Raw genomic sequence first — 18,011 nt, 5'->3', positions numbered from 1 at the left:
AAATATAATTGTTTAAAAGCAGCATTGGCTTGGTAATTAATTAGTTTTAAGCATTACTTTATATGAATTTTCATAAAAAGATGGGAACACATCATTTTTAAAATGAACTATCGATAAATAGCCAAATAGTTCGATACAATGTTAATGTGATCGCAAATTTTAACAGACGTTACGTTAACAGTGTTGTTGACAGTGTCAACTGTTTTGTTAGGGATTGCGTCGCAAGCAAGAAATATGTTCTAAATGCGAGTTTAATTCACAAAACAATAGCTTTTATACCAAATAAAAAACGATAAGAGATCGTGTCAAAAAGTAGCAAATTTAAACATAAAAAGTATTTATAATGAACATATACAATAAACTCCGCAGTAGAGAACACGGACTAGGTAAGGCAAAAGAAAAAACATTTTTTTTGGCGCTCGAATTGAAGAAGAAGAGTGCGCGCCGATAGCTCCTTGCGCGGTTAAATCGAGCGCCAAAAAAATTAGTTGTGCGGTAAGAAATTACCTAGTAAATTAAGTTGAAAGTGTTGTAATTTGATTTTTTGATATTTTGCTGAGCTTGCGAAAACAAATTTGGAACGTAAACAAAATGAAAAACAATTTTAAACGAACTTTGTAATTATTTAACTTCTTCTATTGCAGCTAATGATTGCTCTTATGACTTTGCGCTGCATCGCTTGTGCGTCCACAGGCAGGACAGCTGGCGTGGCATTGCGCCAGCTAACTACAGTCCAGACTTCAATCCGGAGCCACCGATATTTTCAGCAAAATTTGCCAATTGTGATGGCTATCGACACATTTTGGCTATAGCCAATGAGGATGGCAAGATTGCGTTGCAGGACACAACCGCGCGTAACCAAGAGACAGAGGAGCAAGCACTGAGTGCACCACAATGCCATTTCAATGCCGTTTTCGATTTGGAGTGGGCGCCGGGACAAATGCGTTTCGTTTCCGCCTCGGGCGATCACACAGCTCGTCTATGGGAAGTCTCTGGGTCGGGCATACGTGGTCTGAATTCCTATGTGGGTCACACGAGATCCGTTAAGACGGCCGCCTTCAAACGCACAGATGCAGCTGTCTTTGCCACAGGCGGACGCGATGGCGCCATACTCATCTGGGATATACGTGCGAATCTCAACGTGGACCTCACTTCCCGTGTTGATAACTGCATTTATAGCGGTCATACAGGCGGGCCGGGCACACCGCAATCGCACCGTAAACAAAGAACCCGAACACCCAAGATAACAAACAGCAACAGCACCAACACATCGAGCAGCATCACAGGCTTAGCGTTCCAAGACAATGATACGCTGATCTCATGCGGAGCGGGCGATGGTGTGATCAAAGTTTGGGATCTGAGGCGCAATTACTCGGCCTATAAGAAGGAGCCACTGCCCAGACATAGTCTACCTTACGCCGGCTCGTCCACGTTCAAAGGATTCACTAATCTCATAGTCGATGCTGCGGGCACGCGTCTCTATGCCAACTGCATGGATAACACGATCTATTGCTATAATCTTATCTCGTACGCAGCCAAGCCTATGGCTAGCTATAAAGGCTTGCTTAACTCTACGTTTTATATCAAGAGCTGCCTGAGTCCGGATGGCAAGTATTTGCTCAGTGGCAGCAGCGATGAGAGAGCCTATATCTGGAATTTGGATTACGCGGCTGAGCCGTTGGTTGCCCTGGCTGGGCATACGGTGGAGGTCACCTGTGTTGCCTGGGGCTCAACGCATGATCGTCCAATTGTCACCTGCAGCGATGATGCCAGGCACAAGATTTGGCGCATTGGCCCACAGCCGGAAAGCGTGACAGCAGCCGAGCGAGCGGAGCTATATCGTGGACAGTCGAGCTACGTGAGGGAGTTCGATAAGGCGGCCAAGGCCAGCTCCTCCTCACAGCACACATATAATCTGCGGGATTTGGAATCTACGCCACGCTCGCTGAAGCGTCTTATGGAGCAAAATGAACGCACGCCCAGCTCTGTGGAAAAGACAAGCATCAAACGTTCATTTCTAGAAATGCTTGGCGGCATTGGCAGCGACGGCAGTCAGCAGGCAGACCAACAGCTGGAGCAGCCGCTTCAAAAGCGCACGAAGAGCTTTGAATCCAGGGGACGTCGTCTATTCCCAGCCAGCAGTCAGCAACAGCAGCTGCCAGGCATAGTCGAAGAGGAAGCGTCCGCCACTTTGTCCAGCAATCAAGAGAATGTTAAGGAGCAGCTGACAGCCCCTACGACCTCGGCTGTTAAATTGTCAACGCCGTCTCCTTTGAGTGAGGTGCAAACAAATAACATTGCCTACAACTCGCCGCCCACAACATCCGCCCAGGCAGCAGCAGCAGCAGCAGCAGCCGCAGACGCGGCAGCCAGCTCAACTTCCGCCTCCTCGCTTTCGCTACACTCTCTCACCGCGTTGATCTACTCGCCCACCTCAAATTTGCCCAACTATGTGCTGGACGGCGAGGCACCGCACCTGGCCATCATGTCGCCCAAGCGTAAGGCCAAGGAGAAGGTCGATTGGTTGACGAAGATTCGCAAACAGAAGCTGATGAGTCGCGGCAGCTTAACGCTCAGCGAGAAGATGAGCGTGGAGGATGCTTCGCTGGATGTGCTGGCCTTGTCGCCGCGTCTGCAAAGCCTGCGCAATTCCGAATGCAGTCCACGGTTGCAGGCAACGCCCCGGCGGCGCATATCACACACTGATAACAATGCACCTCATCTCCGCACGCCCACATCGAGCAGAAGGAACAGCGAGACGACGCTGCTGCGCTTCTTCAGTGTGCAGCGCATCGGGAGTGCGAATGAAGCGCCGGAAACTGCAGAAGAGGCCGCAGCAAGCGAAGCTGAGTTGAATACCCTGTCGCCGCCAGCTGATGGGAGTCCCTTGATGCGGCACACGCCTAGTGCAGCCGTTGGCAGTGACTGATCCCAATCCCAATCCCAATCCCTCCCACTTTTGTACAAAACAAGTCCTGAATATAATAGCCCAATACCTAACCCAATCTCTTTGCAGGACATACCTTAGCTTAAATTTGTATTTTAAGCTTTTTTCTTTGTTTATCTCAACAAAATTACCTTTCCCTTTTTTGTACAAACCAACTAAATATAATATCTACCATATAATCTATACAGTATATCTAACATATATATATATAGTCTATATAGCTTTAAGTACTTCTGACATGCATGTGCTTTGGCTGGGTCAAGTTTACGTTTAATGACAATAAAAACTGAATTCGTTTTCAAAGTTGATTCTAGCACAAAGTTTGTTAAATGGTAAGGAGTGCACGACTCGTGGATACCCGGTAGGACTTTTGTCACTTATGCTAGGCAGCAAAAATGGATAATATTTATAAGCTGTGCATTTAGGAACGGATGGGCGAGATCAACTCAGCTTGTCGATAAAATCCTAATTAATCCCATGCCTGCCTCTGACTAGATGCCCATATCCAATGCATCTCCCTGAGTTTCTACCAGTAAAAAAATCAATTTAAATATTTCAAGTCCTTTCTTCTCAACTAGTTAAAACATCCAATAAAATTCATTTTTTTAACATTTTTTCAATTTTAAATTAAGGGTTCTTTCGGTTATTGATTTTTTTTCGTCATATTTGGCTGAGCATTTTGTAACGGTATTTCTTGCTGCTGCTGTTGGCGGTTCTGCTGTTTTATACTTTCATTTAGCTTCATGATTTGGAAGACGTGACGCGCCACGCCTACCAGCAATACCAGATGACACAGGTGCAGCGCGGCGCTGGAATAGTTGGTGCTAGGATAGGTATTCCAGCAATACTCGATAATGCCCAAAATTAGAAAGCGCACGCCTAACGAATAGGACGTGGACCACACCAAATAGGGCAACGAATGGAAGTACCAAATGTAGAATTGATAATGCAGTGAACGGGCGCAGGCGACGCCAATGAAGTTGCACAGGAAGAAAGGCAACAGAGCCAACTGGGTGCAGGGTTCAAAGTAGATGTCAAATTTCTCAGATTTTGGCTCCTTGACTGGGGCAGCGGATGCTTTTTGACCTGTGCTACGCTTCAGTCCCCGCTCGAACTCCTTGAGAAAGGATTTTTGCTCTGCAGTTAGTTCCTCCTCACCTTCCTGTGCCTCCTGCTCCTGGGATTTTATAGATTTGCTCTTTTTTAGCGACTTTTTCCAATCGGTATTTGCTTTGTTCTGCTCCTCGCGCTTCTTACGCATTATCTCTGGCAATATATGCTGCTGCACTTCGCGCAAGCGCAGGTAGCTCTTAAAGAATGTCCAGGTGGGCTTGGCAAAGATCAGCAGCAGCAGCAAGTGCAGTCCAAGCAGCGCCAAATGAAATTCGCGCTGCTCGAATACCTCTCGACTCAAGAACCTGTAATTTACAGTCCATTTGTGCTCGAATATGCGACCCAAGTCGAAGCTGCCGCGCAGATACTCCATAGGATGCGACAGAAAGGGAAGAGCTATCAACAGCTGAATTGCGCCACATATAAATAGCTGCCTAATAGTTGGGCCCATTCCCAGATTGGCCAGGTAGAACAGCAGCAACGCAGGTGCAAATAGTAAAATATTCATCTTGACGCCCACTGCTAGGCTAAAGCAAATGCTGCCCCATGTCCAGCGGTTATCCAGAAATAGATTGAGCGATGCATATAACAGTAAAATGGCCACCGGATCATTGAAGAGTCGGAGCATATAGATCGAATGTATACGATAGGACGTAAAGGCACTCACTACCAGGACATAGGGCGGCACCTTTCGACTCTTAGCATAAAGTCGCAAAACGAGACACATTTGTAGTAAATAGATGCCAGCGAATATATACTGAGCCAGACGCACATTTCTGCCATGGGCTGTCACATAATAAAGTGCAGAGTATATGTAAACAAAGGCAGCCGGATAGACCAACGGACCGGTGTCACCTGCAGAAAATAAAACAGTATTTATTGTGAAACAAATTCGAATTGTGATGGGGCGGGCAAACGCAAGACTATCGAATTAGCTATCGAGATGAACCAGTTCCTGAGCGAGCCAGCCAGTGACTGTAAAAATATCAAAGTGCAAAAACTGAGAGAAAGAACAATTATTATTAAGGCAGCAGAGTATAGCAGGTTAGAGGTGGCTGCCAAATAGAGAATCGTTCTACTACATCATATTTGACCTATTTTTTTATGAGTTCTACTATTTAGCGAACTCAGCGAAAAGAAAACAAGTTCAACTCCGCGTTATACCTATATTATCAGCTGTTCACTGGGCGGCCAAAATTATCTAGTAGAAGCAAGCTATGGAACGCATGTGTTCATGAGCGAACTGTTTACGCAACCCGGTGACTGTCAAAATGTCAAAGTGAAAAAAAAATGAGAGAGAGAACACTTTGTATTAAGCAGCATGGAGGTTATTACGGCATGTTGTTAGAGCTGCCTGCCAAATAGAGAGAGAGAAGATAAATAGAGTTTAACTATAACAATTAATGGACAAAATGATTTCGTGTAAAAATTTATGTGTTTTACGCCAACTGCCGTTCAAGGGCTGCTGCCGTCAATACAACGCATTGCTGTCAGTGCGACTAATGAGGTGGACGACAAGACCCGCTGCCAGTGCAACGGCTGGAGATGTAACATTTGCTTGGCAACAGAGGGCGCCATACCAACAACAAAAACGAAGTATTTTCAATTCGAGTCCTTTGAGTGCCAAGGACTACTATGCCACGCTCGGCGTGGCCAAGAATGCCAGTGCGAAGGACATCAAGAAAGCATACTATCAGCTAGCAAAAAAATACCATCCAGATACAAATAAGGATGATCCCGATTCTAGCAAAAAGTTCCAAGAGGTAAGCGAAGCATACGAAGTGCTCAGCGATGATCAAAAGAGGCGGGAATACGACACCTACGGCCAGACGACGGAGAATATGAATAGACAGGGTGGTGCGGGAGGATTCGGGGGCGGTAGCGGTCCCTTTGGAGCCGAGGGATTCGCACAGAATTGGCAGTTCCGCTCAACCATTGACCCCGAGGAGCTCTTCCGCAAAATCTTTGGCGAGGGCAACTTCCGCAGCAACAACTTCGATGATTTTGCCGACTCTAAATTCGGATTTGGCCAGGCACAAGAGCTGGTCATGGATTTAACCTTTGCACAAGCAGCTCGTGGCATCAACAAGGACGTCAATATCAATGTTGTCGACGAGTGTCCCAAATGTGCCGGCACCAAATGCGAGCCGGGCACCAAGCCGGGTCGCTGCCAATACTGCAATGGCAGCGGCTTCGAGACCATCTCCACGGGCCCCTTTGTCATGCGTTCCACCTGTCGCTACTGTCAGGGCACGCGACAATATATCAAATACCCATGCGCCGAGTGTGAGGGCAAGGGCCGAACGGTGCAGCGCCGGAAGGTGACGGTGCCAGTGCCCGCGGGCATCGAGAATGGCCAAACGGTGCGCATGCAGGTGGGCAGCAAGGAGCTGTTCATCACGTTCCGAGTGGAGCGCAGCGACTACTTCCGCCGCGACGGCGCCGATGTGCATACCGATGCGCCCATCTCGCTATCCCAAGCTGTGCTCGGCGGCACCGTGCGCGTTCAGGGCGTCTACGAGGATCAATGGCTCAACATTGAGCCGGGTACCTCGTCGCATCGCAAGATCGCCTTGCGCGGCAAGGGCCTGAAGCGAGTCAACGCCCACGGACATGGAGATCACTACGTTCACATTAAAATCGAGGTGCCCAAGAAGCTGAGTCAGCAGCAGCGCTCGCTCCTGGAGGCCTACGCCGAGCTAGAGGAAGACACGCCCGGACAGATCAATGGCATGGCACAGCGTAAAGATGGCAGTAAGAAAGCAACGTAAATACTTAAAACTCCCAACTCTTTGAACACAAAGCTAAAGCAAAACGAGCAAAGCAACGCAGATATCTGTATTCGCAGCATCCTCTTTATAAGATTTTAAATATAATTTAACGTTTACAATCGACATAAGATTATATAGACCGGTTGAGAAATGGGGCCTCTTTCCGGGCTCTACAGTTTTATATAGTTAATTTCCAATGTTTCGAATTTATTTCCGCTCACAGAAATAATCCACTTCTATGTACTCCCTCCTAATTGAATTGTTCATTTATTCTAACCTAACGAAATGGCCCATTTCCATATGTTCCTTTACTATATTCTTGAAATAGTTCATACCATTTTATTGCAACCGATAGAACGGTTTAGTAACGAAAATAACCTTGATTTTAGAATGTTTCGATTCCACTCCGTCTCCGTTCAAAAAAATTACCCACTTCCACTTGCTCCTTTTATAGCACTGTACTAAATTCAAAAGACCCCTTTCCACACGTACCTTTAAAAATATAGCTAGTTTTATTAAAACATCCTTTTTATTGCAATCAAAAGACTATATAATATGGCCCATTTCCAAATATTCATACGCTGTCAAGTAAAACAGCTTGAATGGGCCTTTTTTGCCTTACATGTAAAAAGTTAAATGTTACTTCATTCTACCTAATAGTGCAGTTGTCTAGCAGAACTAAGCTTTAAGCTCGCTTTAACAGTCTCGCTAACATTTGCTGCATTCAAATTTTTATTTAACTTCTCTATTTCTTTGCTTCCAGCGCAGGTGCTAGCCAAGCGGAAAGTGATGCCAAAGAACCAGATGGCGAAAATGCAACAGCCAATCAAGGAAAAAGCAGAGCAACAGAAGCAACCTCCTCAGAGCGGGCCGAAGACAGTGAAAAATCAGAAAGTCGAACAGCAGAAAGTGGCGGAGTCGGCGGCGCAGGCTTCTTAAACAAGATCAAATCCATATTCAACTGAGTTGAATTTGCATGTGTCTTGTTATCGATAACTGTTTTGTAATCGCCAATTGGCGATGCAAATTTTATTTTTCTTTCCTTTAAGTTTGTTATTGTATATATATTCCATTAAGAGGTGGAAACATATGAAAGAAAAATACAACTAAATTGATAGTCAACATTGGTCTTGTTATCGATAAGTTTGTTTCGCATGCATCGGGATCTAGAAGCTTGTCACGTTCTAATAAGAAGACGGACATTTGTGTACAACATTGGGAAATTCATTGATGGCATAGGGAAATTAACAAACTGCTAATGGCAATACTACTACTACTGAGAATTATCTCTTCCCAAACTGCTAATGGATAATGGATGTCTCTCTCACTCTCTCTCTCGCTGTCTCTATTTACGGCTGCCTGGTTTCCAAAAATAAACTGAAAGGAAAATGGGGGCTAATTTACTTACCTCGCAGTTGCGTATAATTTGTGGTGCCATTCAGAAAGCCTTCGCATTCCTGAAAATAAGATGATTACAACAAAAGAATATAGAAGAAGCTGCACTCTCTCGCTCGCTCACCTGCATGTAGGCGACCCAGTCGATCTCGGTGTAGGGTACACGATGAATAACCAGCACATTAATCAGCGCCTCGGCCAAAAGAATCAGCTGAGCAACAATCGGCAGAGCTGCCGGATTGAATGCCAGATATTTAATGTAGTTCCAGTTAATATATTTCTCTCTGAGCATCTGCCACAGATTCTTTGGCTTCTTGCGACGGGCCACAGGCCGGTTCTGGACTTTTTGCGATGACATTTGTGTGATAATAAATTAATATTCTGGTTAAATATGTCTCACACACGTATACAAAACGTCTTACGTTGGCCAGTTGTGGGCACCCGAAAAAAAAGAAGCCTAACATTAGCGGCACGTTATTAACAGCGCGCATAAATTTAAATTTAGCAAGGTTGTTTATTTAATGAAGCAATAGTTGTTGATATAAATTTTTTTAAATAAAATAACTCTTGAAAGTATTTTATACTGTAGTGCTGAGCAATAAAATAGCGAATGACGCTTCAGATTAAAATCTACAGCGATTTCTGTTACAGCACATAACAAAGCAGCTGTTGCCTTACAGCAACTATCGATTGTAATGATCATTGCTGAAACGATAATTACTAAAATGAGTATTAAAACAGTTGTTAGCGCTGAATAGTGATGCTAGTTTACAAGGCGGCAATTGCTGATAACATCAGAAATTTGAAAATAAAAAGAGCTATAGTTGATAAAAAAGAGTTCTTATTTAATTAAAAGTTTCTGTTATATAATAGTAGATTGAGGTCTTATAGAAAATGTATGTTTCGGGAATTAGAAATCGACTTGCGGCGATTTTGTGCAACATATTAATGACTCCGTTACCGTTGCTATTCAGTCAATCAAGCATAAGGATTCACTAAGTCATATCCACATTCAACCAGTGATGCGTAAATATACCTGGGGGCACCAGATAAGGGAAGGCTGGGTCGCTGGTATCTCCGTTTACTTCGCTGATGCATGTAAATGTTTTGGCCATTTAAAAAAGTTACAAGCATATCCTTGCTGTCTCTCTCTCTCAGTCTCTATCTCTGGGCGGACTCACCTGCAGGTTTTCAGCACAATTAATTGACAACCTGCGAATGCGAATGTTTTTCAGATTTTCTGCCTTTTTTTAGCTTGTCGTTTCTACACGGCAAAAATGAACTGGCTAGTGGTGAATAGTGTTTTTATATATAAATACATTTTGCTGTCATTAATTTTTTATTATTAATTTGTTTATTTGTTTAAAGCAAACTAAGATTGAGAAAGTCTGACTTTGTGCTGAAAAAGGCTAAATTTGCGCTTGTGCTGCTATGCTAGCTGAAGGAGAATGTGAGAGAGAGAGCTTGACTGGAAAGTGTAGAGGGACTTAAAAACAGTTTAATGTGCAGTACGGCCAAGTCAGCTGAGAGAGATAGAGTAAGGGAGAGGTAGAGAGTGGTCGTCGAGTGTGGGCATTTAAAAGGCTAGAGATCTATAGAAATCGCAAAATGTATAGCATTTTGTTATATTTTCTGTTAATTTTTTTATCTGTATTTTTATTCTTTTCTTCATTTTTTGTGGTGATGTACACGTTCACTAATTGTGCCCAGTGCGCCGTGTATTTTCGAAAAAAGTTGACAAATGGCATGCAAACTGTTTTCCCTGCTCGTGTCCTGCGTCCCATGCCCCATGATGTCCAGGTGAACTGCTCAAATGGCACTGCAATTACGCCAAAGGGCTAGTCAGATGGGTAGTTAGTGCGAGCGAGACAGAGAGTAAAGGAGTGTAAATTTCGTTCAGATTGCGAGAGAGACGGCAAGAGTAAATGAGAGAAAGAGAGAGAGCGCACGTTTGTAAGGAATGCCGTGAAAAGGGGGCTTACGGTATATTTCAATAAATGCAGCCGAAGAATTTAAAAAAGAATTTAATTTAAGCTTGTTGCATGACTGCTTACGTTTCCAATAAACTCCAATAAATCAGCATCGAGATGAAAATTCACAAATATCAAATATTAAATATTTCGTCTTTGTGGTTAATTAAGTTTATGCCAAAAGGCTCTAGAAAATGTTCATATATTAACAGTAGAGCCAAACTAAAACGTATGCTTTCTCGCTGTGATACTTAAATCGTATTATAAAAAATAAAAAAAAAATATCACAGAAAGTATTTACTAAATATATGGTAAATATTATTTATATAATAATACCTATATGAATTGGGTCTTTTTAAAGTTTGGACCTTTTGGTAATAATAGGTTAAAATTTAGATATTTAACAATTATATATATATATATATATATATAATATGCACATGTGAATATGAGTATATTCGTATTATCAAGTGTTGACTGTACTTTGATATAGATATATGAATGATGGCTTTTGGCTCAAAGCGGGTATATTGGTTTTGTATGCTAAGCGACTTGCTCTTCGTTTGTCTGAGTTGCTACGAATTTAAAGCTAGAAATGTCGAGTATTTCTAACAATATCTTATCTCTCCGTAGTAAGATTTATAAATGAGGAAACGAACGAGTATTAAACAGTCGGTTGACCCATTTGGTTTCTTGGCATCGTCTGTTGTCAAAGTCTACTCCAGTTATCATTGAAAGGCAGAGTTTTAATATGGTATACATATGTATATAGTTATATATATTATAAGACTAAGTCGGTCATCGGTTCTTATCACACTACATATAGCTAGACACATATATGTGTATATGTATGAGTGTATGCACAATGGGGGGCTTCTCCATAGATAACTCATATTATAGCCCACTCAGTGCGAAAATTGTTCATTAATCAATATACATACAAACATACATACATACATCCTACGTATGTACATTCATGTACGTAAATATGCAGACATTTATATGTGTGTATATATTTGTTATCAAAAAAAGCTGATAATAGAATCTAGACTATTAGTGTAGACGTATAGATGTATAGATGTGTGCATGTACACATGTTGTATGTGTGTATGCACTTATAACGCAAATGTCTGATTCTAGCTGACAATCATTTTAATAGTTGCCCATGTAGAACTTTGCACTCGCTTTCTCTATATAAGAGCACACAAATTATATATGTGTGTATGTAGGTATGCATATTATTAATATTTTATTAATTCTTCGCTTTGAATACAAAATGGGAACGCGACTTATAAATGTAACAACAATAAACTGTTAATATGTACACAAATATGTACAGGCTGCATATTCAGTGCGCTTGTGTGAGTTTGTTATATGTGATAAAAGGCGCAGGCGATTTAAAAAAAAGAACTGTAAAATGACTTTGTGATCCGTTTGAATACCAGTGGCTCATCCCATAACACTATTTCACTTGCCCTCTCTCTCTCTCTCGCTTTCTCACGCTGGCCACTGCTATTCGTTATTTTAGAGCTCTTGTTGCTATTGTTATGATAGGCAGCAACAATTGCTTTTACTTTTGCGTTTGCCTTTGCTTTGGCACTTTGCTTTGTGTACACACACGGCGAAGGAGACAAAGCGGCCAAACAAACAAACTGTTGATAATTGAGCAGACGCTGAGAATGCGAACGTTGCAAAACACTAACAAACACACACGTACACTTACACAGACTTACGCACGCACACAAACAAACACACTTTCAACACAAACGCATTTCGCTAGATTCACGCATGTATAGGCCGACGTATGACTGTGGGCGGAGGGTGGGCGAAACGCAGAGCAGCGGGACAATTTAAGAGTTCAATCATATCAAGCGTCGTTTTTGTCGCGCCGTGTCAATGTTGTTGCTTCTCTCCTCTTGCTTCTCTCCCTTCTGATAAGTTCCACATGTGCACTGCACACATGTAGAGATGTAAAAAAAAAACTAAACATATGTATTTATATGTAATAAAAAAACAAATTGCAAAGAACAGAAAAATGTGAATAGGCTTAAATGACTGCTTAGATCCGCTACACAATAATACATATACATATGAAATTTTAGCGAAAAATGTATGGTTTCGAAAAATAAATTATTATTAATAATATACTTAATACATAATAAACTGTTAATATTAGCATTATGAGTCAGTTTGAGAACAGGAGGTGTGTATTTCAATTTACGATGGCAACAAATAGCCGAAATGAACTTCTTTATTCATATACGCTTACACTTACATACATATGCAGTAGTGTATCATATTGTTGTTTTTGCTGTCGCTGCTGTTCGACTGCCTGTTGCTGCTCTGCTCTCATTTGCCTATGTATGCTATCCCGCTTGTTCTCGGCTGGACGTAATAAGCTTACTGCAACTGTGTGGGTGCATGTGAAGAGCGCTGCTCGCTCACACGCATACACAACAGCAACATGAACAACAACATTTCGTATAGCTTTCGTGCTGTTTACGACCGACCGACCAAGCAGTCAGCCAACCAGCCAGGCAGGCAGACAGCAGCTGGGGCTGATTTCAGTTTGATTTTGTCAGTGGCCGCGTTCGGTTGTCGTCGGCGGATTTACAGGACGCGCCTACTAAAAGCCGCTCAAAGCTCAGCTTTTACTTAAGTTTCGAGTCCACAAGCATAGAGCCGAGCAGATAAAAGAACCAGCACTAAAAGTGTTTTTTTTTTTATTTTCTAAATTATTTCGTTAAATTCATTTCTAGTTGTGTGATTTATTATTATAATTTGTTCTGGTAAATTGCTTCACACTTTTGTACATATCAAAACAAAATGTCTTAAGACAAAAAAAAAATATATATATATTTATATATGGGAGAATAAAGCAAATAGAAGTAGACAAAATAGGAAAATAAATACAAAATAAAAACTGAAAAACATTTTGTTATTGCATGGAAAATTACTACAAAAAAATTCTTGATCATCGAGTTTCTGTCTCGCTCTCTCTTTCTGTCTTAATAAACGTTTAAGCAAAAGCAATAGTCAAAAAGAACAACATGAATAAAACCATCATAAATTGAATTCACCGGCAGTATACGCTGTCTTTTTTATTTATTTATTATTGTTGTTATTGTTTTTCTTGCTAAAACTCGGATGTTTGTTTCGCGCCAAATGCATTTCTTAATTATATTTGTGCGTCACAATTCGTTTGCCCTACAAAACTCAAAAATAAAATATCATTAAAATAATAACAATAAGAGATCGATTTAATAATCTTAAGCAGTACTAAAAGCTCTCACACACAAAATGTCTAAAAATGAACAAAAATTGGGCAGATAAAAAAGCAGAAAAAGAATACATGCATATATATCTGTATGAGTGTGTGCGTGTGTATGTGCGTATTTACATACTAGAGCATACTAGTAGAAGATTTGAGACGAAAAACTCTTATACTGTTGTAACTTTATGCGCGTCGATGCATTTATGAATAGACAATAACGGTTGATTTCAAAATATTCATTAACTCTTATAAATATGCATGCATGGATGTATGTATGTACCTGCTAGACCAAAGTTTAAACTGTAAAAAAAAAACACTGTAAAACTGTTGTGTGCAACGAATTCATGGATTTTTTCATGCAGATATATGCTAAGAGCCTCGTAGAAGATCAACTGAAACTCTTATACTACATGGGATGGAGAGAAATGGTTAAAAAACTAACTCAGAAAGCTTCATTCCCTCTTATATAGATAAACATATATATGTTTTTCATTTTGTCTGCACATATTTCATATTTCAATCCCTTTTTCACAGTGCGTTATCATCGTTTTTCATGTAAAAGACCAAAAAAACATTGCAGCTGTTATCAGAACTGCATATGTATGTATGGAGTACATTGTATATAAATAAGCAACAGAATCAACGAGTGGCCGTCTTATCAGCTACGTAAAAACCAAAACAACAAAGTATAGAAACACTAAAAGCGATCTCAAAAGAACAAAAACAAAAACAGAAAAAGCGCTGCTGTTTACAACACCATCGAACAGAAGAAGAAGCAGAACAACGACTACAAATAATTGTTATAAAGTGCAGAGAGAAGCTACAGACTACAGTTCAGCAGTTTCGTTCACAATAGCTCTATGGGTAAGAACTGTTTTAATTTATTTGTATGTATTGTGAAAGATAATGAGAATCTACAGTAAAAACATTATAAAGCAAACATCAAAGGCTTCACTATACAATATAAAGCTAACTTTAAAGTTGTGTTCATACTCTTTAACACTGTTAAGTATATCAATTAATTTGCTTATTAGTAAAGTACTAATAAAAGATATTTTATAAAAAAATGTAGTTTTCAATGCATATTTTCATATATCGAATTCAAAGGAAACCTTTTCGAGCTTTCCCATTTCTCTTGCTCTTTCGTTTTCTATAAATCCTACCTAATTTGTTTTTGTATGTGTGTGTGTGTCTCTGCGTGTGCGTGTGTGTGTACTTGCGTGGAAGCGCTCTCTCAATACCAGACAAGCCAACTTGGAATTGGCCAAAATTGGGCTAAAATCGGATTGCAACTGACCAAAAATCAAATCAGAAGTCAAAAGTTGATGAGAACTGCAACTGATTGACAGACGAATGAAGCGAAGGCAGCGTCTGAAACAACCTTTCAACTTCTGGTCTGCCATTCAATGTTCTGTTTGTGTGTGTTTGCGTGAATGAGCATTGCTAATGCTGGCAATGTGGACGAGGGCAACCTGATTGAACCCATTCAATCCACATTCAGTGTAGCTGTAAAATTAGTCAAGTTCTTTTTCTTGTTATTGAGCATAAAGAGCACGAGAAAAACAAGTCAGAATTTAAGCAGTCGGTTGCGTCCGACTGTAAAATACTTGTTCACTCTCAATGAAAGAAGCTATTTTAACTTTAGATTTGTGTTTGGTGTTTTTATACACGAGTACGTGTTTCAAATTCCTTGTGTTGCAATAGATATGCAAATTCCTAATTTTACACGTTCGAATTTCAAGTATCTAGTGGACAATGAGAGCAATGTCGCTTAAAGCCAATACACCCGCGTTCACCGCATGAACGAGCATAGAGCAAAAAACAACCGAAAATATGTTGAGAAAATTTGCCACTTGACCTACCACACGCAAATCTAAATTAAGCAACAAATTCTTCGCTTCTTTTGCCGTTTATTTCATTAACTCTTACAATTGTACGTACATGCATACGTATATGTACAAACATATTAATGTGTGTGCTTTCAAGTGGGCAAGAGTCAGCAGATTCTTCATTTTGCTTTCTGCCATTACGTAGCGGATGCCCAGTTCAACACTGTGCAAAACAGGGGTATAATATTATATTAGTTAGTTGTCGTCAGCATTTACAGGGTATTTAATTGTCGCTCATTAGGTATATCTCACTTGTTTTTGACACTTTGAATTTTTTGATTTTTATTATTGCTGACCTCTAATCTTTTTTGTCTTGATGTTTGTTTGTGCTGGTGCATTCCACAAGTCAACAAGCTAACCAACATTTTTATGTTGTGAAGTGTATGATTTTCCAGAGCTGATTATTTAGATAAACCGCAGAGCTTTAAGTACGTGGAAGTTAGTGCTAATATTGAGTTGCAGAGAATCCTTTTACAAGCTCTAAATTAATTAAGAGTAACTTTTTAAGCTGGATTTTCAATTAGCTAAAAAAAAAAAACAAAAGTAAATAAAATATTCAGCACTTTTAATCACATTTACAATGTTTTGTATTATCAGAGTGTAGTTATACACATACACGCATACGCAGACATAGGCATACACATGCATATTACAAATCATAAATTAAATCCACAATCAGGTGATGCCTTTAGTTGTTGTAGCTGCGACACACACACATGCATATTTGTGTAGTTGTGCGTGTGAAAGTATTTATAATTTGCAGTAAGCTACCATTCAATCATTAACATTTAGGCGAAGGAAGAGAGCCAGAGAGAGACAGCGCCAGTGTGTGAGAGTAAGGTTAGGGGGTTGGCAATGAGAACGCAAAACAAAGAAACAAATACAAAACACACAAAACAAAAAAAAACTAAAAGAGAACTGAAGCAGTTTATGCCAATTATGATATCAATTGTTGCCATGCCAACAACCCAAGAGAGCGCGACGCACATACATAGATATTGCAGTTGAATAACTGTTTTTTTATTTTGTCGCGACCTCTTTCTCTCACTACGTCTCTGTTGCTAAGCTAGCCATACCTGTGGGTGTATGTGTGTCAGTCACTTAAACTGCTTCAAGTGTGTCTGTAACTATATTTCATTGAATTTTAAGCGCCTCTTGAGTGTTTGTGCTGCCTGCCACCGGGAAGACCAAATGAAAATTAATCAACAATCAATTTTCAACGGTCATTAGTTTAACAGTGATGACAATTCTTCTGGTTTGAAAATGAAATATGTGATGCATATCGCATATGCATCAAAAGATGACAACAAAAGTTGCAACAAGGTCTGTTGCTTTGCTTACTAACCTTGCATTGCTGTCATTTCAATGGTCTCAAACTGAGGTGAGTGAACTTGCTGCAGTATCAGTAACCAACAACGGCAAGAACTTGGCTGACTCTAGAAGCTGGAGTGAAGCCAAGTGAACAATGTTCAAAAATTTACCTGTAGAGCCCACGCACTGAAAATCAGATTATGAAAAATAAGGGTATCATAAATTTAGCATTCAATTTGATTTGTAATGCAGTCTATTGAAATACATGATTATAATAATAGAGAATTAAATGAGTATAAGAGTTAATAGCAATAGGGGCCGACTTTAAAGTAGCTTTCGAACAATATAAGCATTGGAATATAAGAGTTAAACTTAGTGTAGCAGTATAAGATTCACAAAATATAAGAGTAAAAACAAACTGAGTAAAAGAGCACTTGTGTCCGTCACGTAGGTTAAGTTTATTTCACAATATCGATAAAAATCGATAACAATCTTAATTTCATATCTCGCGAGTTTTATAAGGCGCAGTCAGCAAATTTGAGCAAATTTAGATTAGCTCAAATACGAGAAGTAGCTTAGGGTATCTGCTAGTTGGGCACTTCCTACTAGATGCTGCTACGTGCAGCCTTCATTGTTGTTGTTCCATGTTTTTCTGGTGCTTACTCCGGTTGCAGCTCGATTTGGGCTTTTATTTTGGCTTTTGTTTTTGTTGGACTTCAAAGTTTGCTTTTAATTACGCCATTCTCACTCACCTTGCCTTTTGCCTATTACAATTGTGGCTAGTATTCTGAATATTCGGAAATTTGTTGCTTCTGCTGCTGCCAGAGTTTCTCTCAGTTTTCCCAACTCGTTTTCAATTAGACATTCCAAAGTTTTTGAGCTTCGTGATCTCAATTTTAGGGTCTTGTTTATGGCAAAGCGATTTGGCTTGTGGTGCGAATTTAGTTAATGAAACGAAACGCTTAATTGATTGCCATGCAAAAATCGAATACTTACCTTAGTTGCCAACGCTTTAGCGGCAGGTGGACACTGCGGAGTGGGGGGAGATACAGAAATAAAACCTGATATTGCTAATCAAGATTGATTGACAAACGATCGAGCAGCTATAAACATTATGAATTATATATTGTTAATCTAATCAGTTTGGGCTCTATTTGTTGTTGTCTTCGCACCTGGTAACGGGCACAAAAAATATCAAGCAGCCGTTGAATAAATAAAAAACAAAAACATATATCTGCATTCTCATTGTGTGAATAATAAGTTAAATAGACTCAGCAATTAGATAAAATATAGAATCATATAAAGAAATTGAAGCACATAAAGTAGAGAAATTGTATTATT

The 18,011-nt window shown here is 40.2% G+C and overlaps 4 protein-coding genes across 7 annotated transcripts in view; 3 read left to right on the top strand and 1 right to left on the bottom strand.

Annotated features, from left to right (window-relative positions):
* The first annotated feature begins 171 nt into the window (after positions 1-171).
* LOC111599889 (protein lethal(2)denticleless) lies at positions 172-3,127 on the top strand. Its single transcript, XM_023315712.2, has 2 exons — positions 172-386; positions 645-3,127. Exons 1-2 carry the CDS (start codon positions 344-346, stop codon positions 2,927-2,929), a joined length of 2,328 nt encoding a protein of 775 aa, XP_023171480.1. The 5' UTR covers positions 172-343; the 3' UTR covers positions 2,930-3,127.
* A 385-nt stretch (positions 3,128-3,512) lies between these two features.
* On the bottom strand, positions 3,513-8,726 carry LOC111599911 (lethal(2)neighbour of Tid protein). The gene is made up of 3 exons (XM_023315736.2): positions 8,351-8,726; positions 8,240-8,288; positions 3,513-4,915 (listed from the first exon to the last, which is right to left on the bottom strand). The coding sequence occupies exons 1-3, from the start codon at positions 8,582-8,584 to the stop codon at positions 3,591-3,593; spliced, it is 1,608 nt and encodes a 535-aa protein (XP_023171504.2). The 5' UTR covers positions 8,585-8,726; the 3' UTR covers positions 3,513-3,590.
* Positions 5,346-7,821, top strand: LOC111599913 (protein tumorous imaginal discs, mitochondrial). Of its 4 annotated transcripts, none has more exons than XM_023315738.2 (2): positions 5,346-6,814; positions 7,600-7,821. In XM_023315738.2, exons 1-2 carry the CDS (start codon positions 5,464-5,466, stop codon positions 7,794-7,796), a joined length of 1,548 nt encoding a protein of 515 aa, XP_023171506.1. In that variant the 5' UTR covers positions 5,346-5,463; the 3' UTR covers positions 7,797-7,821. The 4 variants fall into 4 exon arrangements, with proteins under 4 accessions (XP_023171506.1, XP_023171505.1, XP_023171507.1 ...); XM_023315737.2 differs by having other exon boundaries at positions 5,347-6,827; positions 7,595-7,817; XM_023315739.2 differs by having other exon boundaries at positions 5,347-6,814; positions 7,595-7,785.
* Positions 8,727-12,928: 4,202 nt separating the features above from the next.
* Positions 12,929-18,011, top strand: part of LOC111599904 (sestrin homolog) — a 32,003-nt gene continuing 26,920 nt past the window's right edge. Inside the window, exons 1-2 of the mRNA XM_023315726.2 lie at positions 12,929-12,985; positions 14,005-14,334. The gene's annotated coding sequence lies outside the window, so the exon portion shown is untranslated. The remainder of the gene's footprint in view (positions 12,986-14,004; positions 14,335-18,011) is intronic.

Source organism: Drosophila hydei, unplaced genomic scaffold (genome assembly GCF_003285905.1).
Source record: "Drosophila hydei strain 15085-1641.00,03,60 unplaced genomic scaffold, DhydRS2 tig00000315-arrow-arrow-pilon, whole genome shotgun sequence".
Lineage (NCBI taxonomy): Eukaryota > Metazoa > Arthropoda > Insecta > Diptera > Drosophilidae > Drosophila > Drosophila hydei.
The sequence above is the reverse complement of the archived record's forward strand: the minus strand, read 5'-3'. Positions and strand labels throughout refer to the sequence as shown.